Source organism: Propithecus coquereli, unplaced genomic scaffold, assembly GCF_000956105.1.
Source record: "Propithecus coquereli isolate 6110/MARCELLA unplaced genomic scaffold, Pcoq_1.0 Scaffold213, whole genome shotgun sequence".
Classification (NCBI taxonomy): Eukaryota; Metazoa; Chordata; class Mammalia; order Primates; family Indriidae; genus Propithecus; species Propithecus coquereli.
The window spans coordinates 1,631,800-1,658,132 of NW_012146412.1; the positions used below are offsets into that span (position 1 = coordinate 1,631,800).

The following is a 26,333-nucleotide window of genomic DNA, read 5'->3' on the forward strand; positions in this document are numbered from 1 at the left end:
AAAAGAGATAGTAATTGACTTTGGCATTTATCCTATATTGTCATGTATTTTCCTAATTTTATTTAGTATTCTATATACTTCCCCCAAAAGGCAGCAGTCTTAGTACTGGAGTAATTCTGGAATGCATTTCCATCTCTGAGAGTGAGAATTTAGATTTCGAACTTCCAGCAATATTAATGGCAGTAGTTAAATTCATAAATCCTTGTTTCTGGAAATGAGAATATAGCTTACCTGATAGCAAAAATGATTGAGTAGAATTTATTTATTTCTTAAAATTATATCAAGGAATGATGTGTCCTCTATTTATTTCTTTTTCAATAGAATTATTTAAAACTGAGGTTTAAGAACCATCATAAAATGACCTCATAGCCAAAAATAAAGGATGTACCATCAATTCTAGAAAGCCCAGTTGGTCACTTATTAGATAAGAAGACTGCAATATTGACAGGAAAAATTTCCTATCTCCCTTCTAGGCCATATCATAGCAATATAAATTCAAGAAGTTGAAGATTTCATAAGATAAAAAATGCCAGTAAGGGAAATGGAAAGATGGCAAGAAGTAGGTTTTTCATGTATTTAGTGATATTAAAAAAGCAACAGATTACAGAGTTCTAACAGATGGTGCATTTTCATATCCTCCTGGGTCGTTACTACAGAATACAATATTTTTTATTATATTTACAATTTGATTACAACTTTGATCATAAATATATTAAGACAATAAAATTGTCTATTTGAGTAAATTTTTTATCGCTGGAAATTAAATGTGATTTTTACAGAAGGCATTTGAAATATAAAGGGCTAGTAAATTAGCCTTTGATTACATAATAAAAAAATCACCATTAATTAAACACAGGGTTACTATTAAAATAGAAATTCTACAAATTAAAAATATGCTTTAATGCCAATCACTTAGCTTGATTTTCTTTTCTTTCAAATTTGAACCACGCTGTATGACTAGGAGTAATCATTCTAAAAAATGAAGTCATTCTTTCATATGCTCCACATTGTTTAGAAATCTTAAAAATATGATTTGCCCCATATGGTTATATGAGAGATGGTAAGAAGCCACGTCAAGGTGGAATTGACCGTGTTGGTTATTTTCTCATACTAACAAATAACTGTCAGACTGTGATCTTCTGAAAGAGAGGTTACCGATTCCTCAGTTGATCGTTATTGCTTAATAGGAATTCCCAGTTTTTACATCGTGAGGTTTGATTATTTGTGTGAATTAAATCATAGATAATCCTATCCTAAATGAAGGATGAATTTTTAATTTTTACTTTGAAATATGAGGTTGCTTTTTAAATGATATACATTTTGTACAAATTTCTAAAGTGTTTTTTCATATTTACTATACCACTTAGTGCTACTATAACCCCCTGAAGTTAGCAGGATCCAGAATGCCCCAAACTCAAAATTTTACAGTAAAAAAAGTTTTTTTTTCTTTACAGAAAGAATGTTGGAGCTATCATGTCTGGAAGTGTGTTTACAACCTAATTTCAACTATTCTCTCTCCCTCCTAAATTTTTCCTTCGTAACTTTTCCACAACCAGTAAGGGAAACTCAGATTATCATGGGAATCTTTCTAAATCACTCCAATTGTCAAAACTTCACCAGGATTTGCCAAGACATCACAAGTGAATTTAAAATGTGCTCCTCGTGTTTGGTTTGTGAATCCAAAGGAAACATGGATTTTATTTCTCAGGAACAAACATCAAAAGGTAAACACAAAGTGAAAGTGAGAATAAAATGTATCAAGTATAAATTAACTTATTCTGTTACAAAGATAGTAATAATATATTCCATTTTTAAATTCATGGCATTGGAACACTCAGTGGTGCGGCTGTTGATAAGTGACTTGCAGGGCTTTGGGGTATCACTCGTTTTTGGTTTACTTTGATTTTTTGAAAACAAGATATCTATTCTTAAGATATGTGAAAATGCCACTATAATTCACATGTTTGATGGTTAAAGGATTATTTAGCATTCTCTCTTTAAAGGTAAGTTAAAAAAAGAAAATTCTAAGTAAACCTGTAGTTTCTCATAGTAAAATCAAACTTTGATTCTTCGAGGAATCGTTGAACCCTTGATGCGTTTGTGCTTACTCCTGCCTGACATTTATCCACTGTACGTGAATTGGTTTTTTTACTTGTTTGACTCTCCCATGGGCCTCTGGAGGGCAGGGCCTTTGTCTTTGTTCACTACTATATCTCTAGCTTTTAGTATAATGCCTGATGTAATACATAGTAGACACTCAACACATTTTGTTGAATGAATGCATGAACAAATAAAAGAATAACTACATATTAGCTACAATGCCTAACTGAACTTTGCATTTCTTATGAAATCAATATATATTATTTAAGTTGAATCAAACTGGATCATTAAGAAATTAAATAATTTATTTACAGCCATAAAATATACTGGTGGTCCCAAGTCCAAGCATCAAATGTATTGCTCATACCTATTCAGTGAGATTGTCTCTTGTGTGACTAGATATTGGCACTTTTTTCCCATTATTTGAGCATAGGAGCAAGTTTTCTTGGCACTGACTTTGGATGAGGTTCTTACTCAAGTAGTGCAGTAACTATTCCAGGATTCTGGGTTGAATTCTCCAGAAAGCAAATTGTGGAAATGCCTCTATGATGAGAGAGTAGGAAGTGTTTTAAGGGTTGCTAGCTCACAGATGCTACGTCTCTGCCTCCTTGAAAAGTGAAAACATTGCATTGACAGGTTGTCCCAGTTGCAATGGCTGTACAAAAGTCAATGGCTTAAAACAACAGCAATCATTTCATTATTTATTTTCTCTTTTTGTGGCTCAGGAATTCAGAATAAGCATAGCTGGGCATTTCTGGCTTGGGGTGTTTCATACTGTTGGAATTAGACAGTGACTGGAGCTAAAACAGAGGGAAGCTGGAACAGCTAGAGACAGGTGGGCATCTCTCTCTTCATGTGGTCTCAGTTTTTCTATGTGGTCTTTTATTATTATTCTTTATTATTATATTTTTTTAGAGATGGGGGTCTCACTCTGGCTGGAGTGCAGTGGCACAATCATAGCTCACTCAACCTCCAATGTCTGGGTTCAACTAATTCTCCTACCTCAACCTACCGAGTAGCTGGGACTACAGGTGCATGCCACCATGCCTGGCTAATTTAAAAAAATTTTTTTGTAGAGATGGGGTCTTGCTATGTTGCCCAGGCTGATCTCAGACTCTTGGCCTCAAGCAATCCTTTTGCCTTGGCCTCCCAGAGTGCTGGTATAACAAGCGTGACCCACTGCACCTGGCCTTGTTATTCTTATTATTGTGGTAAGAATACTTAACATGAAATATACCATCTTAACATATTTTTAAGTGCGTGGTGCAGTATTGTTAACTATAGGCACAGTGTTGTACAGCAGATCCCTAGAACTTACTCTTTTTGCATAACTGAAACTTTATACTCATTTAATAGCAACTCCCCATTTCCTCCTCCTCCCAGCTCCTGGCAACCACCATTCTACTCTCTGTTTCTAATAATCTGACTGCTTTACGTGCCTCAGATATGTGGAATTATGAAGTATTTGTCCTTCTGTAACTGGCTTGTTTTACTTAGCAAAATGTCCTCCAGTTTTATTCATGTTGTTGTATATGGCAAGATTTCTTTCTTTTCAAAGGCTGAATAATATTCCAGTGTGTGTGTGTGTGTGTGTGTGTGTGTGTGTGTATCACATTTTCTTAATCCATTCACCTATCGATGGACATTTGTGTTGTTTCTGCATCGTGGCTACTGGGAGTAGTGCTGCAGTGGGTATGGGAGTGTGGGTATCTCTTCAAGGCACTGATTTCAATTCTTTTCATGCCAAGAAGTGGGATTGCTGGATTACAGGGTGGTTCTGTTTTAAAATTTTTGAGGAACTTCCATACTGTTTTCCGTAGGGATTGGACCATTTTACATTCCCACCAACAGTGTGCAACGGTGTCAATTTCTCCACGTCCTTACCAACACTTACCTTTTTTTAATAATGGCCACCCCTACAGGTGTGAGGTGTATCCGACTGTGGTTTTGATGTTCATTTCCTTGATGATTAGTAACGCTCAGCACCTTTTCACATAACATACCCTTTGGCCATTTGTATGTCTTCTGTGGAAAAACGTCTATTCAAGTCTTTTGCCCATTCGTTAATCAAGTTATTTGGTGTTTTTTTTTTCTATCGAACTGTAGGAATTCCTTATATATTCTGGATATTAACCTTTATCACGTATATAGTTGGCCTTTTCAGTCGGTTGATTGTTTCCTTGATGTCATCTCTCTACTTGGGCTACCTCACAGCATGGTGGCCTTACGTTGTTGGACTTTCCCACAGTGGTTAAGGCTCCAATGTTAGTGTTCTGAAGGTCAAGGTGAAAATTGCTTCTCCTTTTCAGCTTAGTCATGCAGTGTCACTTTCTGTGCATTTGACTGGTTATAAGTGAGTCGCAAACCCTCCCAGATTCAAGAGCAGAGGAAAGGAATTAGATTCCACTTATTAATGAGAGGATGGAAAAGTTTAGAATAACGTGTGTGTTATGGATTGAATTGTGTTCCTCCAAGATTCATATGTTGAAGCCCTAACCCCCAATACCTCAGAATGCGACATTATTTGGAAATAGGGTCATTATAGACGTAATGAGTTAAGATGAGGTCATTAGAGTGGGCCCCAACCCAGCATGACCGTTGTCCTTAGAAAAAGGGGAAATTCGGATGCAGACATGCACATAGGGAGAATGCCATGTGAAGGTGAAGGCAGAGGTCAAGGTGAGGCTTCTACATGCCAGTGAGTGCCAGAGATTGCCAGCAAACCGCCATTATCTGGGAGAGAGGCGTGGAGCAGGTTCCCCTCACAGGCCTCAGAACGGACCCGCCCTGCCGACGCCTTGGTCTCACACTTCCAGCCTCTAGCACCGTGAGACAAGTTTCTGCTCATTAAACCACCTGGTTTATGGTGCCTGTCACAGCAGCCCTAGAAGACTGGTACAACGTGGGATGGGAAATACTGCCACCACTTTAGAAATGCAGTCTGACTCACGGTCGTCAGGGAAATATCTGTGTTTTCTTTGATATGCTCTTGACCCTGCCGCCACGTGGTTTTCATGGTCTTAAAAAATGTAATCACTTTAATAATTATTTTTAGTGCAGGTAAATTCTTGTTTCCATTTTCTTGTATAGAAAGGAGGAGATTTAATTTTGAATTGTATTGTGTTTTCTTATTATGTATTAATATTGTGCAAACAACATTTTCTTAATTTCTTTCTAGTTCTTATCATGAGAAGATCAACGAAAGTGAAAGCAAATGATTTTCATTCACCTCGTCAACATTTTAACTTCACTGTAGCTCCTCTAGTTGACCGCGTGGAGGAATACGACGCTTTCTGTAATCTCGGATCCCACGCTGGAAAGTCAGCAATCGTGGAAGAAGAGCCAACCAAGGAAAAACCTACAAACGATACCTGTAGAATTACGGAATACCGGAATAATTGTATACATGTTTCTTTGCACCTAGAAATGGATGTAAAAAGTAAGTTTTTGGCCAGGCACGGTGGCTCGCGCCTGTAATCCTAGCTCTCTGGGAGGCCGAGGTAGGCAGATTGTTTGAGCTCAGGAGTTCGAGACCAGCCTGAGCAAGAGCTAGACCCCGTCTCTACTAAAAATAGAAAGAAATTAATTGGAAAACTAAAAATATGTAGAAAAAATTAACTGGGCATGGTGGCGCATGCCTGTAGTCCCAGCTACCTGGAGGCTGAGGCAGGAGGATCGCTTAAGCCCAGGAGTTTGAGGTTGCTGTGAGCTAGGCTGATGCCATGGCACTCTAGCCCAGGCAAAAGAGTGAGACTCTGTCTCAAAAGAAAAAAAAAGTAAGTCTTTAAGGAAATTACAGGGAAAGGAATAATCAGATATAGACATAAAATTAAGTCTGCATTTTCTGAAACTCAAATAGCTGAAGAATTTTATTGTCAAAATAATATGAGTTGAAAGAATGTTAGTCTTTTCGTCTGTTTATTTTTCTTTCAAAATGTGACTTTTATGGGGCCCAGCTGTAACCCGAGGCAGAGGAAGGAGGTCGTTATGGGTCAGGATTTGAGGGCACTAGAAAGATGCTCTGCCCAGCATGAACTTCCAGACACGCCCATTAGCCACACTTGAAGTAATAATACCGTCACACGTGGTACTAACGGGTGAGATTTCTTTTGGAATGTAAATATCCATGTACATTGTAATGTACTGTTAAACTTTTGTTCTGGGTTGATTTAACATGTCCTCTATTAGAGCTGAGAGCCAGGTTGAAATGAAATGGGATTTTTGATGTAATGTTGGGAAGACAGGGTGAGGTATGGAGTATGCACCTGGAGTCACCAGATGATTCTGCAGGAAAAGTCAGAGGCCGAAAGAGAAATCTTACATGTGTCTTGATTCTGCTGAAGGCTGACTAACTTCCTAGTTTACCCTATTTTGAATTATTGCAATTTATCCTTTATACTAAGCAGCATAACCCCACTTCACCCATAAAATTCTACTCTTGGAAAGCATCTTATGATATATTCATTTAATGAGTGCCTCCTGTATGCCAGGCAGCATGCCAGTCATTGGAGACACAGAGTTAGAATCTCGAAGAGGGAGACACCTCACATACACAAGGAAGGGCATCCCAGGGCCCAGGTGCTATAGTGGAGAAATGTGCCCTCCTTTCTGGTATTCCAGACGTATGGGAGTCTTTCAGATTGCTTTAGAATGCTTAATCTAAAGCTTTAAGGTAATTCTTTTAAAAATACCACATTCATTTTAGAGGAAACAGAAATATGTAATGTATATGCATTTTTAAAGTAAACTATGACTTCAGAGAAGTTTCTCCTGTGAGATATTTGCCCAAGGCCCTATAGCCTCTGCAATTGAAGGTTACTTCAAGGTGCCTGTCTGGGGGTGGGTGGATGTGGAAGAGGATCTGAGAAGATCTGAACCAAGAGGTCTATTCTCTCTGTTTCAGAAGTGAGGCTGGAAGGTGGATTAGAGAAAGTGACTGTAGTGAAATCTGAAAGATAAAGAGGTTTGGATTATAGACATGAAAAACATTTTTTCAATGCTTTAATGTTTTCAATTAAATGCATCCATTTAATTGCTTTTTATATTTTTCTAAAACATAAAGAGAAAATAAGCACTTCTGTAATTATGATTTTAAGAGATTTTTTTGTGTTAATGACAAAAATTCATAAATTCTAGATTCAGAATGAAATGATAGTTAACAGCTTTTGGACATCCACAACTCAGAAAGATAGCAATGGTACACAAATATGTACTCTTGTGTTCTGGAAAAAATATATCTATTTTGCTATGTGTAGGCTAAAGATTTATTCATAGTTTACTCTGCAGTGTAAAGAGTAATTTGATCTCCTTTAAAAAAGCCCTGTCCATTAGGAGGTGAAATTAAATTTAGTCCAGTCTGGTAAATTCACTCTGAAACAATAATTTAAACTGTCCCTTTAGATTTTTTTCCAGAAGGCTGCAGAAGTGGGTGGGCAGCCTGGGATATTGGGAGATGACTGTTCTGAATTCCTGCTGGTGCTGTGGGGGCCGCACTGGCTGGTTAGTCCTCATGATGCATGTTCTGCCATTGCAATATGAATTTGGTGAATGCAAGGTTCTTTTTTCATAGTTTTATCAGTGTTCAGTGCCACCTTGGTCATTGGGCCCTCTTTGGCTCTTGTTAGCACTACCAATGTTCTCTGCTATTTAATTGCATGGTTTTTTTTTTTTTTTTTCTGAGATAGGGTCTTGCTCGGTTGCCCAGGCTGGAGTGCAGTGGCACAATCATAGCTCACTGTAGCTTTGAACTCTTGTGCTCAAGTGATCCTCCTGCTTCAGCTTCCTGAGCAGTTAGGACTACAGGCATGTACCACCATGCCCAGCTAATTTTTTAATTTTTATTTTTGTAGAGATGGGGTCTTGTTATGCCTTCTAGGCTGGTCTTGAACTCCTGGCCTCAAGAGAGTCTCCTGTCTCGGCCTCCCAAAGTTCTGGGATTATAGGCGTGAGCCTCTGAGCCCAACTAACTGCCTGCTTTTATATTACTGAGGAAAGAATGTAAGCTTGGCAGCAGAATAGCATGGAATGATTTTAAGGAGACTGAGTGCTGCCATCCCAGTCAACCTCTGCCCTCTCTCCATTCAGCCTCTTCTCTAAATAAATGTTGAAGGCCTGTTGAGTGTACATCTGGGTTCCCGTCAAGGAAATACCCAGATGACGGGCGCCACGAAGGCAGTCATCCAAGGGTATAAGCCAGTTACATACTCTGCTAAGTTAAGTAAGTACTAGGTGTGTTTTGTATGGAAGGAAGAGGGTACGTAGGGTGGCTGAGAAAGTAAGTATACAGTTGTGTGTTGGACACGACGAAGTCACCCGTGTTTAAATAACTGCTCCCTGGGTTTGCTGGCCAATGCGTTTTCACGGAACCAAGGGAGACTGTGGGAAGCTACTGAAGGATGGTGACCATCCTTCCCGTGTTGCCTCACTATCATCCGAATGAACAAGTTTATACCAGTACCTTACTAAATGTAGGCCAGGGCAGTTATGTCTAATTAATGCATGCACTGCGTGATCGTTGTCGTGCAAGCCGGCGCACTGCCGAGGACCCTGAGGAAAGGGGTCTGGCGATTCCCCTGCCCTGGTCACTTGCGCGTGTCAGTCCAGTCCTCTGTCTTTGCTGCCTTTCTCTTTCCTCCCCATCCTCTTTGTACTCGCTGCATCCTTTTTGATTGGAGGACATATTTTTGGGCTCTTGGTCTAGGGCCAAATTGTTAGTGACAAATGGCTCTGATTCTGGGACCCTGTTGTGCGCGGTCTTACCCTGGAGACAACAGCGATAGTGAAACTAATATCAGTGCAACCTGTAAGTGGAATTAATCCAATAATTTTGGAACTGGACAGGTGCCTGGAAGCTACCTGGTCAAGTTTCCTCATTTAATACCCTCGTTTAATGCATCGAGAAAGAGTCCGGGAGCGCGAGCGTCTCCCGGCGGGGTGGCACACAGTCAGCCTCCAGCTCAGGGCCGAATGCGGGTGGACTCGGCTACACGGCCGCTTTGCCTCTTACCAGTCACGTAATTTTATTGTATCTTTATGGTATTTTTTTCTTTGCAGATGTCATTTGTTCCATGAAGATCACTTGGTATGTTTTAGTTTTATTAGTTTTTATATTTTTGATCATCCTCGTTTTCCACAAAATACTCGAAGGCCGTAGGAGGGTGCGGAAGCGGCAGAGTGAGTATCGAGAGACAAGTCCGCCGCTCGGGGTACACCGTTCGGGTCTCCTGATCTTCTCTGTGGATTCGACTTAGCACTTATTGCGCGCCTGCTGTGTGTGAGTGGCGATGTGGGTAATTCAGGAGTGGAAGTGCAAGGCGCAGCTCTGGCGTGCAGGGAGCTCCCGCGGCTGTCCCCTGCTCAGAGGGTGCCGAGGAGGGAGGAGGGAGGAGCGGCGGGCGGGCTGCAGGGAGAGCGGGCTGCAGGGAGAGCGGGCTGCAGGGAGAGCGGGCTGCAGGGCGGGCGGGCTGCAGGGAGGGCGGGCTGCAGGGAGAGCGGGCTGCAGGGAGAGCGGGCTGCAGGGCGGGCTGTAGAGCGGGCTGCAGGGCGGGCGGACAGGCCTTAGCGGAAGCGAGGCAGAGAGCGGTGGAAGAACGCGAGGTGGCGAGAAAGAATTCCGGGGCTGGGGTCTCGGACACGCGGCTGTAGGCGAGGGGCGTGAGCCGGAGTCAGCCCTGAGTAGGCGCGAGGCTGTCAGTAGGTGCGCAGCGGGGCGGGACTAAAAGGAATAATTGGAATCGGGACAGCAGGAGCCGCGCTGAAGACATCTAACAGCCAGTGTGACACAGGTGCCCACCTGTCGGGGCGGGCGTCGAGTGTAGACTACAGCACGGCGCTGCAGGTGTGGACCCGGGCAGATAATGGCTCCGCTGGTGCGCCCGTGCACGCACCGGCTGAACGCCAGGCCCGATGGACGATTGTAGTATGAACAGTTGGTTCTTACAGACAGAATAAAATGTACCCTGTGAGAACAGGCTTCAAAGACACGTGCACTTACGTCAGAGTCCTGTCGCTGCCGCTTCCTAGCTACGCGGGAACGAGCCGGTCACCTTGTCTGACCGTCCCTCTCCTCAGACGCTCCTGCGACCGCGCAGGGCCAGGTCAGGGCTGCCATAAGGACGACTCGGGAACGTGGGCGCAGTGCCTGGTGCACACTCGGTTTTCAGCAGGGGGCAGTGGTGTGGCGGTCGTCGTGTTACTTCCCAAGTCTGCTCTGGGCTTTGTCAGGCCGGGCTGGGCGAGGCATGTCAGCAGGCATGACAGGCGGTTGCCTCCAGGTTTGAGTAAAGCTGCCATTAATTCTTTTGACTACGTATTTGTTGCAGATAATTTTGAAGGCAGTTTCATATTGTCTTGTCATTGATACTTTAGTAATAAAGCCCTTAATGCAGTGATTAATAACGTCATCAATACTGTATATTTGTATAACCATTTTCAGTGATTATTAAAGTACGTAAATAGAGTATATGCTATTATTTTCATCTTACAGAGGGAAACCCCCACCCCTGAGACTCAGAGAAGTTAAGTGTTTTATCTAAGGTGATACAACTAGTAAAATGTCAGAACTAAGACCCAGAGTCTTTATAGTTTTGAAAATTAAAGTATTTTAAATAAATGTGTGTTATTTGTAAATAGTGCCTTGTTCTGAGTTTTTTGACCAATTTTCCATGGGAATACATGTTAGGAAAGAGACATGAGCTAGAAAAGATGTCTAGAAAGAGACCAGTAGTGGGGAGTCACATTAAATTCTTGTGAACATTTTCCCAAATGACAGACTGAATGTCTTTCAAAAGCTTGCCTTGCAATCCAAGCATATAAAGTAATGAAAAATTTCACATCACTGAGGACATTATATATTATTGAATATTAAATATACGTTAAATATTCTGTACATCATATCTATGCATACAATAATATAAATAATATACTTCTCTGTAATAGAGGTAATGCTTTCCATTAGAGAAGATGGCATAGTGGCATTTATGGTTGTGGAGAAGCCACTGGTGTTAGAAAGAAGCTGACTTTGTTAATCAAAATAATAAGGAAAAGCTCTTAGTGTCTTGTTACTCCACATCCTGTTGTGAATGGCCCATTCTTCTTGGTAATCCTTTGAACTAATGTGGGGAATATATATTAAAAATGTGCTTGTTTATCATCTAAATGTTTAATTTCTTTTCTGGGAATAGGTCATAAATACAAAACTACGTCTGTTCTCCTAAGAGGAAGTGATTCTGAGAAGCCGAGAGCAGCGACTGCGCGGGTTATTTCAGGTGAGTTCCGTGGCGAGCAAACGGCGCTCAGGAAATGCCAAAGCAGCACTGTTTCATCCCTGAGTAAACTGAAGATCTGAGATCTGAACTCATTTAAATTAGCCTTGCATCTGGAATAAAGGAGCTGTGCGTACATGAAATCCAATTTAATATGTCTTATTGTCAGGGAACGGTCATGATCAACACGACCTCCTCCAATAATGGAAAGTTTGCTTAATTGGCAAGAAGAAATCCATGTGAGTAGGCAGAGGAGAGAAAGCATAAGGAATAAGCCTCAGATTTATTTTTAAATGAGACAAGTTACCATTATTCCTCGGAATTGCAAGAAGTAATTGCAGAGTGGGTATGGCTTTCGCCGAAGCCTTCACTTAGCAGAGGCTGTCATCGTGTAAAGAGAGCTTCTAATACCCCCAATTAAAAAGCCCCCTGTCCTCTCCTGAGAAAGAGAAATGGAATAAGGGAATCCTAATTAGAGCAGCTAAGGGGGCTGTTGGCACAGATGCTGTGGTTCAATCTCTTTCTTCTAATTGTGAAGGCTCCTTTTGAATCCGAGCTGTCAAATCACATTTAAAAAAAAAGAGGGAGAATGTGAAGCGGAAGAAGCCTGTTCTTCATCAAAGAGAAACAATGTCCTTGACTCTGGAAACCACAGAACTGCGAGTGACATCACTAAAGCTCCTTGCACACGGCCAGTGCCAAGGCCCTTTGTCCTTTGTGAGATGTTAGAAAAGAAAGGAAGCTTCAAGTGTGGTGTGTAAACAGTTTTCAAAAATGAAAGCACACAGGACAAACCCCCAGAGTTCCCCCACCCGACAGCCGCGTCAGTGGCCGCACAGGTCTGCACAGTGTTTCTGGGGACCATGCACTCAGGCCCTTGCTAGCTGTTTAAATTGCAGGTAATCACACTCCTTGCTTGAGAAAAACTTAGATTGGGTGTACCTAAAGAGCTCAGTTTTTAAAAATTCAGACTTTCTACTCAGTGTTATCGGTAAAATGATTATGCTCCGGCTGATAAGAAGTGTTAGTTAAATAATCATTTGACGCCAGTTAACTGGGGGGTAAGTGGATGGAAATTTTGTGTGGTCAATGAAAATTTGTTTGATTAATACAATAAAAGCTACGAAGTTGTTTTAAATGGCAAAATCAATTTTTAAAAGGAGAAAATGGGGTTTTCTTCTTATTTAGTACAAATGCCCAAGCTCTAGGAATATTCCAACAGTTCTGCCGGGCTTCATGGCTGCCTCTGGAATCCTGGTCATTTCTGTCTTCAAGTCATAATTTTGAGCACTGCAGTCTTCTTTGAGAGAAAGTCCATAGTTCCCCTCAACCCGTGTAATTGAGCGAATCACAAACTTTAAGTGCTGGCTGACCACAAGACTAACCTCACAGGCTGCTTTCATGAGCCTGTGATTTTCACTCACAGAAGAAACCTGTCTCGGCCCCCTTCCCTTTGACAGCACTAAAATCCTCTGGCTTTGTTACCGGTTATGTAATAGCAATGTTTAGTGCAGGCCAAGGGGTGATGGCCTTTTTTTAAAACCAAGAATCCTTTTGAGGCTTAGCATGGTAAAGGGGGAAAGAGGCAGATTCTTTCTTATTTATTTTCCTTTAACCTAAATGCAATCTTTCCCTCCCTATTATAAGTTGCTCTTTCTCAGAGAGAAATGGAAGGGAAATCATGTCTCCCTTGAGTGCTGTTTTTAAGGCCTCTCTTTGTAGTGATGGATTATAGGCAGCAGTGAGAATGTAAGGACAAAATGTGCCCGCATGCTGCTCTGGAGAGGCAGTAACATGGGGGGAAAAAATATATATAGTTCAAAGCGGTAGGGACTGCGTGTCACATTCAGCAGAGCAGCTTGTTTACTCCAGCCAGACATTCCAGAACGTCTCTCCAGTCGTTCACGTGTTACAAAGTTAAGTGTTGTTACACGCATACACACGGAGATACAGAGAGGCTCACCCTCCCCAAAAGAAGTTTATTCATCCTCCGAGGGAGAAATAAGGAGAGATTACCAGGACGCTGGCGCCGCGCTCTGCCTGGCACATGCTAGGGCACGGTGAACACCGATAGAACAAACGTGTCTCATTGCTGTAGAAAGAGATGTCATACAGAACCACATCCCAGCCTTTTATATGTCTCTAACATTTTCCTTCTTGCTTCGAGAAGCGTGAGAGCTTATGTTGCCTGTCGGGGCATTCATCCACTTTACATCTTATTCATTCAACTGTTATCTTCACACAGGTGCTGACTCTGTCTTATTCATCTTTGTATCCTCGTCCCTAGCATAACATCCGGCACCTAGTTTATGCAAATAAAAGCTTATTAAATATCACAAGTCCTGAAAGGAACAGTATAGAGTAAAAAGAGCAGATGAGCAAGCAACGGATCTGAGGGTTTGGGAAATGAGGAGACAAAGTCACCACAGGGGACGTGATTCCACCCCACTGACGAATGCGTAGCGCACCGTGTGAAATTGCTAAGGGTGTCGAAGAATAATGCCATCTTGAAGAACAGATCTGAGAACAGTGGAGAAGTGCCTTTAAAATGTGCCCCGAGAAAGAGTGCTTAATGGGTCGACCATGTTCGGAAACCAAGGCCGGGGCAGAAGGAGTGGACTAGAACCTCTGAATCATTGGACACAAACGATAGAAACCAACTTGATTGACTACAGAGAGGAAATTTACTGGAAAACCGGTAGGTAGCCCATAAAAGCAATAGGCAGGTTAGGGAATCTGAACTTGGAAAATAAACAGGCATTGAAGGGGGCCAGGAAGCCAAAAATACAGTCCAAGTTGTATAACAGGAATGGCTTGGTGTGGATGGCCCTGCTGGCGCCACCACCATCGGAGGTTCCCTCCGAGCTGCTGGGGCTACGCTTTGACTGCCTTGCAGCTTTGCGTCTCTCCCTGCGATTGCTGGGCCCGAGGAGGAGCGTCTGATTGACTGAGTGTGGGCCCCAGAGTGGTACTCCGGTGCCGGGAAGCAGGGAGAGGGAATATCTGACCCTCTGGCTTTCTGCATGCTTGAGGTCATCCCGACATGTCCTCATCGTGGACAGTCAATAAATAAGTATCTGTAACGGCAGGTTTCTGGGATCAAAGGTCCCACTCACTCCCGCTGCGTGGGTCCATGAAAGCGTCGTTTCTTATCTCTCCTCTATTCTCCATCAGAAAGAGTGAAATCTTTAAAACTTGAAATTCTTCACCTTTCAATATTCAACTATAGTTTATTGAACACCGACTATGGGCCAACCAGTACGCTCAGCACTGGCGCCACAGCGGCACACCAGGCTCGGTCGGGACGCTTCAGGAGATTCGGCCCTGCTCGCCCGAGGAGAGGGAGACCAACGTCTCATTAAGCACCTTCCGTAGGCCATGTCCTTTCACACGCACTTCATTTAGTTTCCTAAGAACTTCACTTTTCTTCCTGGTGAGAAAACCGAAGCTAAGAGAGTTCAAGCAACTGGTTCACAGCTTGGCTCCTACCAGAGTCAGGGTTCAAATTCAGTTTTGTGCAGTGGATGCACTTTCTAGCACACCGCTCGATGGCAACAGTGAACTGCGTTCTGCTGGGTCAGGCCACAGATCAAAACTCCTCTTGCTCTTTCTTACACGTAGCGCTGGAAACCGAGATGAAACACCTCCTCTGTGCAGGCTGTAGGAGCCGTGTGTGACAGTGCGAGTCATCTGCAAGGGATCATTTCAGCATTGGCTGAAGTGTGTTTTGCAGTTAATGTGGGTGGCTTCTCAGGGAACATGAAACAAAAGAATATAGAATTTCATTGTGAAAGAATTGCTACATGTCAGAAAGAAGTGGATGACCCAATAATTTATATTACCCCAAAATAAAACTAATGGCAATGTAAAATTATAATTTGCAACATGTTTATATGGCCAGCATAAGAGAGACTAAGCAGGTTTCAATTTCCCACAGAAGAGGAAATACATTACAGGTGCCAGATGTCCTGCAATGAAGCAAGATAACATGAAAATTTAATTTTTACTTGCTGAACTATCATATTTATGATTCTTAAAATACAGATTTGGGTTCATAAAATAAGAAAGGTTACAGCCATCTGCTTGGTTATAGAATGGCTCAAAATGAAGAGGATGATTCTCTTTGCAGGAAAAAATTCACCAGTGCGAAGACTCTATAGGCAGAATAGGATGATGTATTCTATTTGTTCATTGAATACCTTTACGTGACAGCGTCTATTCCAGGTCTGAGAGAACTGATGGTAAAACGCGTGCACACACGCATCTCCTCTGTCTTTACACAGCGTGTCCCTGCCTGGACCATCCTGCCTCCCCCACAACCCCCTAGAAACCCTCCCTCTCCCACCCTGATTTTGTCTAGTTAACTCCAACCGTTCCCTTCCGATCTTAGCTTAACTGACACTTCCTCAGAGAAGGTCATCTCAGACCTCCTGGACAGGTAAATGCCGCTTTTTATACACCCTCACAACACCGCAAATCTCTTTGTAGCAGTTATCCCTGTCGCTATTTCACATGTTTGTGCTATTCGATTGATGCCTCTCCCACAAGCCAGTTAGCTGCTTGAGGTCAAGGACACTGTCTGATGACACTCATCACTGCGTCCCCAGCTCATAGTGTAGTGCATATATATGGGCACATAGTAGATACCCAGTAAATATTTGCCAGCTGAATACAATTCGACATTGACTATGTTGAAAGAGTAGCTGCTGCTGTCTTACAAAGACCTTTCAAATACTTTCCCTCCCTAAATCATAACTTTCGATAATGCTTATCCAAAATAATAAAAAAGAAAATGGTTAAACACTTGATCAGTTTTATTCCTTGGAGTAGTTTTAAGGATATCTGCAGTACGAATTAACCAGGAACTGAGTCAATGGCTCAGAATATTGGCAGATGCCAGTTCAAGGAGGTTTTTTATTATTTTTTTTCTTTTTCTCTTCAGTTGTTAATTCTAGATAATTTTTCAGTCATTTATTTTCCATCCTCATTTGATTTTCACATTGACCAGATTTGGAGCAGATGAGTAGTTTTAGGATCATTGTTAATAACAGATGGAGCTTTGGACATGGTAGGGAGTTGGCACCTTGAATAATAAAATCTATTTTAAGCTGCCATAATTGGTTCTGTTGGCCCTAAAAGGCTGCTAGCTATCTTGGGCTTGCACGAAAGTGCCAATGTTTTTATGTGATGAAAAGGTCAGAATGATATATAGCAATTCTAAATTCCTATGGCAATATGAAGAAATAATTAAGACTGGAGGTTTTTTGAAGCTAGATTAGAGCACTGAATAAGAATCACCAAATGGCCTGGAAATTTCTACGGCCGTTTTGACCAACATAATCTGTGAAGGTAACCTGAATTCCTCCATTTTTGGAGAAGCTCTTGTGAGGAAACCAAGCAGTTTGTGGGCAACGGTTTAGACATTCATAATTACTGTTTCCATGAAGAGCTGTGATGGCCGAATCTGCCGAAGTCCAAAGGAGAGGAAGGGAGAGCTGAGGGTCATTATTTCCACATTCCTCCCAGCTGAGCACATATATGGGTCTTACTAAATTCCCAGCAGACCCCTTCAGAGGGCTTAAAAGATGCTGGCAAAAATATTCTGTTTCGTACTTGGTAATGCTTCCTATTTTTCAAAGTATATAAAAATTCACCTTTCTTACCTTGTTTTATCCTTACCTTTATTTTCCTCCTTTTAGCCTCAAGGCAGCCGCACTAGTTTTGCCAAAACCACAGGGAAATGATCTCAGTAGTGTGCATGTCAATACCTGCTGCCCAAACTTAGAAGGAGTGTACGGGGCAAGGCCAGGGCCCTGCCAGGGCCGGCTGCCTGGCCTCTGCCGCCCACAAGGCCGCACAGGGGCCTCATGGCCGTGAATTTACCTGGTCCACTGCTTCCCCTTATGTCTGGGGCTTAGCCCCTACACTGGCAGCCCATTAAGAAGGATCCATAGTATAACCCAGCTCACACCAATAGGTTTCTAAAATCTGAAGGCCAGTGTATTAATTCACCAAGAATGATCCAATTGAGAGAAATACGGGCCCAAATGCTTCTGCCAGCAAACATATGTATTCTCTCTCTTAGACAGAACCAGGTGGGAAGACAAACTACAGACAAGAGGTGTTTGGTGGGTTTTAAAATGCATTCCTTTGCCAGATAGTATGAGACCTTCCCCATTTTAGGGGTAGACTGACTGGTTCATTTAACATAGCACTTTTAAGATTTAAAATCTTGGGAATAATTTATTTTGAAGACAACTTTGTGAGTTTGTGCTGTGATCGTGGATTGATTTTGTAGATTAACTCTCAAAGGACCATGTATATTCCTTACTCTCAAATTCCTGGGTGGCACTCCAGAGATGCCTCCTTGTACTGCCTGGACCTGTGCCTGGTTACCGAGGAAAGTGATGCGTTAAAAGAGGAGTTGAATGACATTCTTTCAATCATTCAGCGCATATTTATTGAGCACCTATTATGGGGTCATGCTTTAAGGTGTGTTCTGGGAAATAAAACAGTCCATAAAACACAATCTTTCTACTCAAGGAGGCAGACAGATGAGTAATTATAACACAACAAAGTTGGGTAAGTCCTCTATTGGAGAAGTGGAGGGCACAGAGAGACACATGTTGTATGATCACCTAAACCTATTTACTCTTTATTTTGTTTCGTTTTTAGCTATTTTCTGCTTTGCAATTTAATCACCAAGTAAAATATAGCTGAACAAGCAGTTTCAAAAATAAGAATATAAAAAATTGAAGGGGCAAATTCCTGTAGTAGCCAAGGGAGGCTGGCTAGGGAGAGGAAGTCTTAGATGTGCCCTCATGGTGGAGGATGGACGTTGTCTTTGACATGAAAATCATCAGAACCAAAGTGATGAAAACACCCCGCAAATTTCCATTATTTGGTGGGAATCAAAAATTACTTTGGAAAGATGAATTGAGGTTAGATACCAGATATCATGGATATAAAACACCTTTGAAAAGCAATAGAAATCTTTAAAAAGAAGAAGAAGAAGAAGAAAGCAGCATCAGAGGGCAGTCTGGACATTGTCAGGGATCGTGTGATAGGCGCTTTATTGGAGAATGTAAGGCATGGGGTTTTATTTTTAACCAAAGTTTCTATTCCTGGAAATCCATTTTGTTCACTAAATTCTGCCAGGTCAAAATTCAGACTGGAATTCTTTGTAATTTTTTAGGCTCTTCTGAGATTTCTGGAAAAAAAGGTCATAGATATATTTGGTTCAGAGATTTAACAAATTTGTGAAAAGACTCTTGTGAAGTTTTAAAAGATTTCTGACTGTCCCTTCTGCCTTAACCAGTGTTAGTGAATTAATATATTTGAAAGAAACTCTATTTCTCAGTGTAGAAATAGATTCTACCTATTTAGCTATTCTGAAGAAGGTATTAAAATGACATATATCCAACCTTTTTTGCCTTTTAATCAATTTTTTAGAAGTTTTGCTATTACCATATAAGTAACATGACTTTGGGTACCAGGAGAAACTGAAGGTAATGCACCACTAGAGAATTACTTCAGACTAGCCATCATTTTGACAGGTAATAGCTTGCCATAGTAAATTGCAGTTATACTATGCTGTAAAACGTGAACAAACCAAATGAATAAGCAGATGATGAGCGGTTTCACTTTCCAACCAAAAGAACCCTGTTAATTTCCTTTGATAATTAGTTAGTTTCATGAGTGGGCTCTTCTGATATTTTAACCTTTAAAAAGAACGATGTCCAAATCTCTAATTCTGGGTTATAAGATGCTGTGTCAAAGATTGCCTGAGCAATTATTTGCATGGCAAGTTCATTCTGAAGCTTTAATGTGCATCAGAATCAATTGGGATGTCTATAAAAATTCAGGCTCCCAGGCCTCTATGGAGGGAGATTCTGATTCAACAGATTTGGGACAGGACCCAAGAACCTGCGTTTTCAATTACTTACTACCTCTGGTGATTTTCAGGCCAAGGGCCTGTCGGTCACTCTATCAGCTTTCTGTTGTGTAACCAATTACCGCAAACTTAGTGGCATTTATTATCTCACAGTTTCTATTGGTCAGAAGCCTGGGCACGGCTTAACTGGATCCTCTGCTCCGGGTCCCATAAGGCTGAAACCAAAGATGTCACTTGGGCTGCATTCTCATCGGGACGCTCTGCTCGCCTGCTCATTCAGGGTGTTGGCAGCCTTCATCTGCTTAGGTCTGGATACAAGGGCCTTGGCCTCTCACTGGCTGTCTGTTGGAGGCCGCCCCCAGGTAGTAGAAGCCACCTACACCGAGGCCCTCCACAGGCAGTTCACGACATTCCTGTTTTAGTTTTTAAACCCAGCAAGAAACTCTCTGGGCTCAGGGAGGGCCTACTCTCTCTTTTAAGGGCTTTTACCTCTCCAAGTTGGGCCCACTCAAGGTAATCTCCCTTTTCATTGATTTGGTATGTTGATCGTACCTGTAAAATCTCTCCATCTTTGCCTTCTAATATAACCTTGTCACAGGCAAGAAATCCCATCCCGTTCACACTCCAGGCGAGGAGATTATCAGAGCGTGCACACCAGGGGTGCGAGTCCTGAGGACCTCCTTAGGATTCTGCCTACCACAACCATCCCGTGAGAAACACAGATTTAGAAAGACAGAAATCACAGGCTGCTAGGCACTTGCAGTGAGGCGGGGCTGACAGAGCTAGCCGCGTAGACGTGCGTTGCACTTAGTAACAATACCATCAAAGTTAGGGGTGCTGGGGGCTCAAATGCAATGGACGTGTGTGCGAGAGGGCAGGTGAGGGGAGCTGTGCGCCAGGTGAAGACTGGTCTCGGGGCTCATTGTCTCGCCTGTGCCCGGATCAGTCAGGGAAGTTTTGTCATTTACCCTTCAGAAGCCTAAATGCTGTGTAAGAAGAAATTCTGACTTTAGTGGTGATTTTAGCATTTCCATAGACGCACTGAAGGGTCCTCATTATCTGCTGTGAGTGGCCTATCTATTCCTGTTCCCTAAAGTTACTGTCTTAGTTTTTATTTATTTATTTTTTTCACCATTTTTCTTTTTTATTTCAGCGTGTTATGGGGGTACAGATGATTAGGTTATGTATGATGCCCTTACCCTCCCTCCCCCCAAGTCCGAGCTTCAAGTGTGTCCATTGCCCCGGAGATACGCATCTCACTCATTGTTTGTGCATGTGCCCGTCCCCTCCTCCCCCTCCCCCCCCCGCCCAACATCTAATACATGTTACTGTCTTAATTTTTAAACTCTTTAGTTAAAGTAAATAATTTTCTGGGAAAATTTATAAAACCTGACACCAAAAGAAAGAGAAAATGTAGACAAATCAATTGGCATAGAAGAAACAGAAAAATGTTTCAGTTATTCCTCAAAAAGTCAAAAACTGTCAATAATAGGCAGGAAAAAATTGAAATAGAAGAATAAAAAGGACAATTAGTCATTCCAGCAGGGTTTTGGTACATGACTAGATAAACGTATCAAATGAAAAATGAGAAAGTTCAGGACTTTAGTAAGTGATGCAAATGACATATCAAATCAGTAGGAAAATGAAGGATTACTTAATGAATGATGTTGGGATAACCGAATAATCATTTAGGACAAAAAGTTAACTTAATCCAGATCCTGCAGTAACATTAGAGTAAATTTTGAACGGCTCAATGATTTCAAAAATTTATTACTATTTTTATGTTTTAATTTACTTTTTATTCTTAATTATTATAGGTACGTAATAGTTAAATATCCTTACAGGTTACGCGTGATGTTTTGGTACAGGCACACAATGTGAATTACTCAAATCAGGGTAACTGGGGTATCCGTCACCTCAGGCATTTATCGTTTGATTTTAATGGAAACATGAAACCAGAAAAGTAATGGAAGAAACAACAATAGAATTCATTTATAACTGCCAAGTCGACCTTTCTAATCATAACACAAAACTGAGATAAGATAAGATAAATTTGACTATGTGAAAAGAAGTGTGAGCAGCAAAACCCATCACAAGCTAAGTGATAAAAAACAAGCGACCAACGGGGAAAATTATTTGCAACTCATCAAAAATAAGCAGATAAATCCCTATCATATAAGGAGCTTCCATTATAATAATTGATGAAGAAAAGACCACAGGAGACAAATGGGTAAAAGGTGAGAACGGGCTGCTTACAAAAAAGGAAATACAAATGGCTTTTAAATATATGAAAGATTGCTCAGTCTCACTCAGAATAAATTCTTTCAAAAACAATTTTTTTTTGGTGCCTACTATGTGCCAATAATATTGGCCTTCTGGGTACGGAAGACATAGCAGAGAACCAACCAAAGATCTTTGTCCTTGTGGAGCTTGCGTTCTGGTGCAAATGCAAATTAAAGCTATACTGAAATGCCATTTGATTAATTTTTTGAAATGTCATTTTTTACTGGACAAGACTGGCAATATCCAGAAGTTCGACCAACATTCTCTGGCAGAGCACAGTTGCTACCCACATACTTTATGCACCAGAGAGCAAATCTGTGCAACTTCTGTGACAGTCGTTTGGTAGTAACCATCAAAGTTACAAATGGACAAGCCCTTTGAGCCAGCAAATCTATTTCTAGGAATTTATCTTACAGATATACAAGAGCGAAATGATGTCTGTACAATGTTTATTGCTAGAGTGTTTGCAATATTAAAAGATTAGACACAATCTAAAGAGGAGGCTGTTTAACTACTCGATGACACAGCTGTGCACTGAAATGCCAGGGAGCTGTAAAAAGGAGTGGGAAGGTGCTTATGTGGAAAGATCTCTGAGATATATTACTAAGTATGTATGTGCATGTGGTATGCTACCAATTATGTAAAAAAGGACCAAATTAGCACATGCATATATAAGCATAAGTTATATACACAGCATATAAATTAATATTACATATGCATTTACAGTGTATATACACAACATACATATAGACATACACACTGATATATAAAAACTAATAACCTCGCTTGCCTTTGACAGAGGAAAATTAAATCCCCCAAATAAAGTTTTTTTATTAAAATAAATTTTCTGATTAAAAGAAAAATTTCTGAGAGAAGTTTCCACAGTGTTTCTATTTGAGTAACCTGTACTGGTGTTTGGTCATCTTCATGGACAAAAAGCATTATATTCTTGAATACACTTACGTACACCACCCCCCCCCCCTTTTTTTTTTGAGACAGAGTCTCACTCTGTTGCCCAGGCTAGAGTGCCGTGGCGTCAGCCTAGCTCACAGCAACCTCAAACTCCTGGGCTCAAGCGATCCTACTGCCTCAGCCTCCCGAGTAGCTGGAACTACAGGCACTCACCAGCATGCCTGGCTACTTTTTCTATTTTTTGTTGAGATGGGGTCTCGCTCTTGCTTAGGCTGGTCTTCAACTCCTGGCTTCAAGCAATCCCCCTGCCTCAGCCTCCCAGAGTGCTAGGATTACAGGTGTGAGCCACTGCGCTTGGCCTTAATTCCTCCTTTCTGATTTCTCTTCTTAAGAAGCAACTACTCAAACTTCTCTTTAAATTGTAGGTCATTTCATTTCCACCCATGTTCAGGGCTTTGTAGCAAAAGCAGAAATGTCTATGAAACAAAAACCACATACATAAAAATGAGAAAACCAAGACCCCAGATTTCAGGTGAATGAAAGAGTTGCTATAACGTAGAAAATAAAATTTCATCTTCTACCTTGAAGTCAGCTGAAGATAATATTAGAAGAATTTTACAAAGTCACATAATCATAGAGCAGGAAGACAGATTATAATTCATCTCATATATAACTTTGCTTTTTGGTAAAATTGTCCCTGAAATCAAGGATGTCATTAATATTCCCCTTAGGGACATATTTCAACAAAACGTGATAGAACAAAATGTTTGCAGTCAGTTTCCAAACTCAGATTCTTTTCTTGCTACTTGACATTGTACTTGAAAATTTTTCTCTATGCTGCTCCTCCTTAATTATGCTTTAAGCTTTATGTCCAGGAAATGGGGTGAGAAGTTGAGGGAAAGAATGAGGGGAAAGAAATCGTTGAGAGAAATGGGTTAAAAGTGTCAGAGTTGTAGGCAGGACGTTGAGCGGTAGAAACTGCCCCACTCCTTCCTAGATGTCGGCCATGCTTCTCTTACTACACTTACTGCATTTGAATATATCATGCCTTTTTTTGCATTGCTATTAACTAAACGCAAACTAAAACAATTCTCCTTCTTAAACAGTAGAGACCACACAGAGGCTGCCTTTGGCTCAGGTCAAGGAAAAGCTTCCCCCAGTACCAGAACTATAATTCGCTTCCACAGTGCATCAGTGAGATCAAAACACATGGTGAGTGATGATTCGGCTTAATTGACGATTCGACTTTACTCCTTATAAACAGAAGTATGTTCAAGGAGGCATGGTTTACCTCAAACTGTATTTCTGTCTGTGGGTAGCAGGTAGAAAGTGATGAATTTGCAAAGTCAGTTCATATGAATTAGATGACATGAAATAAAATCACTATTTTCTCCAAGATCTAGGAAGGATCAGTAAGTGAATCTCTTAGTTGGTTAAATAACTAATCTCTTAGTCTGTTACACTGCCCCTCAGATGTCAGCATATCCCTTGGCACTGTTTTTCCTGGAGTTGAGTCACCATTTAATCAGAGCTTGAGAAAAGAGAGAACGAGATGTATAAAGCAGAAACACCTCCCCCCGTTATTGAAATAAAAAACTCTCAATCTAACATTGATTTCAACATATTTGAGTCTAAAACTGTGGTCAGAATTGTCTTTGAAAATTTTTCATTCATTCAACAAATATGTATTAAGTAGATATTATGTTAAAGGTACTATGAATAGCCACGGTAGGAGTATAAAAATTATAACAGGGAAGAGAAGGGAAACTAGCATTTATTAGTACCTTCTTACTGTGCTTGGTAGTGACTGGCTGTATCATTTACTCTTCATAATACTCAGGTGATTATCAGTCAAGGTCCTATCAGGAAGCTGGTGTTATGCTCAAACTGAATAATTTGAGGATAGTTTAATGAAGGGTGTATTAAGCCAGGATGTGGGAAACCCAAAGGGAGAGTGTAGCACTCTAGCCATAGTGGCGCACTGCTACTGTCCTTAAGACTAGAGGGGCAGGAACCCAGGGGACAGAGACAGAGACAGGCAGACACACAGAATGACTATGTAGGGAGGGCTGTCTGACAGGAGCTGTGATCTTTGGCCAAGGGACACTACAGCGGTGTTCGCCCTGAAGAGAGAGGATAAATATCCCCACCTTGCCGTCCTCCCCTCCTGGCACTAGTCTATGTGCTACTACTCCCCACTGGCCAAACCCAGCCAGAGCCAGAGGGCCCTGGAGCCTAGCAGAGGCAGCTCGTCCAGGTCCCCCTCCCAGGCACCAAGCAGGTGAGATAAGTGGAGAGCCCATCTGAAGAGGCAACCGAGGGGTCCAGCATAGGTCAGTACGCCGAGGGTACATTTATGCTCAGGACTAAAGAGAGGTAGGTCTTAGTGTGTGGGTCTCAGTGCAACCAGGCTCTACTGTCGGCTCAGAGATTCCTACGTAGACTATATTGTAGTCACATGGTTGTGTCAATGAAATGTCACTGGATGTCATGTTTGATGGCTCTCGTCATTCTGGGATTGCTCAACTTTGCGTTGAAGAGCTCCCCTTTGTTCATTCACCAAATGATTTTCTAGTACTTATGGTGTGTCAAGAACTCTGCTCACTGGCAAAAAGAACAACACAGTCAGTGAGGAATCAGATTAGGGAACACCTAATTGCAATAGAAAGTGTCAAATAACATGGTAGAGGTATTCACAGAGGACTAGGAGAGTGCATCAGAAACCCCTCATTCACCGGAAATGATGCCTCACATCTAACAGGTGTTCAGTAAGTATTTGTTGAATGAATGAATAAATCCCAACTTCTGTGTCTCTCTATTAGAATCATGAAACGTTATATCGGAAAGAAACTTGCATGCACACTTACATTTTCATTTAATAGATGCAGAAAATAAGCCGAACATACTGGAGTAGTAGAGGCTGGAGGAAACCCTAGGTTTCCTAGGCGCTAGGCTGAACAGTTTATAATTGCGGAGCACACTGTCTTCTTAGGGAGTTTTTGCACCACGTAACCTAGGATTAGAAAGTGCCCTGGATCAGTGACTTGAAGATTTTTGGTGTTCTTATAATAGACAGTTTTAATAAATGGTTTTAAAATTGTTCTCTACCAATTCTAATTCAGGTAACACTTAACAAAACTTTTGTGTGAATAATATTTGCTTGCTTTTTTTTTTTTTTACATCTTCAGACTATCCCTGGGCAATTTGGACTGAACCCTTTAGAAGAATACTCATAATTTATTTTGGGAATGAGCAGACTGGTAAATGTTTGGATGCACCATAGGAAAGCAGTAGAAATGCTGACTGGTTAATGAAAACTCGCACAAGAGCATTCATTTGACCCCTGAGATCAAGGGAATATGAGTTTTTTCAAGAAGCCCTTATGAGTCACGGAAAACAAGCTGATGAAATTCGTGGAAACAGCAAGAGAATGTATACTCTCTTTTTTTCATCTACCACTTTACAGTTTAGAATGGACCTAAGTTTTGAGGAAACAAAAACAGGATCAAGGATGAAAATCCTTTCTCTCATCGGGCCACATTGCAGATGCTGATTCGATGGCTTTTCCTATACAGATGGATTGTTTCTATTAATATTTAGCAAATGGCTTAGAAGAACCTGGGTTGTTTGTTTACACATTCATTTGCATTTGTAAATCTTGCCTCCTTTTGGCACCAAGATGGTTTAAAAAGATTCAAAGGTACCAAAATACGATGAATTTAAATGAAATACTTGCGTATTTAAACCTAATAGCAAAAGGTCTCCTCTGATTCTTTTGGCTTTCTTATTTGTTACAGCCATCATTGACATCAAGGATAATTATAGTTATTAACTATAATAAAAAGCACATATAGACAAGAGGGCAGCTCTTAACATTGAAA

At 41.3% G+C, this 26,333-nt stretch overlaps 1 protein-coding gene across 1 annotated transcript in view; it reads left to right on the plus strand.

Moving 5' to 3' along the window:
* The window catches only part of TMEM156 (transmembrane protein 156), a 34,516-nt gene extending 8,542 nt beyond the window's left edge, over positions 1-25,974 (plus strand). Inside the window, exons 2-7 of the mRNA XM_012644478.1 lie at positions 1,455-1,724; positions 5,279-5,539; positions 9,154-9,273; positions 11,283-11,366; positions 23,559-23,664; positions 25,641-25,974. Coding sequence (XP_012499932.1) covers positions 1,455-1,724; positions 5,279-5,539; positions 9,154-9,273; positions 11,283-11,366; positions 23,559-23,626 — 803 coding nt within the window. The 3' untranslated portion in view covers positions 23,627-23,664; positions 25,641-25,974. The remainder of the gene's footprint in view (positions 1-1,454; positions 1,725-5,278; positions 5,540-9,153; positions 9,274-11,282; positions 11,367-23,558; positions 23,665-25,640) is intronic.
* The last annotated feature ends 359 nt before the right edge of the window (positions 25,975-26,333 follow it).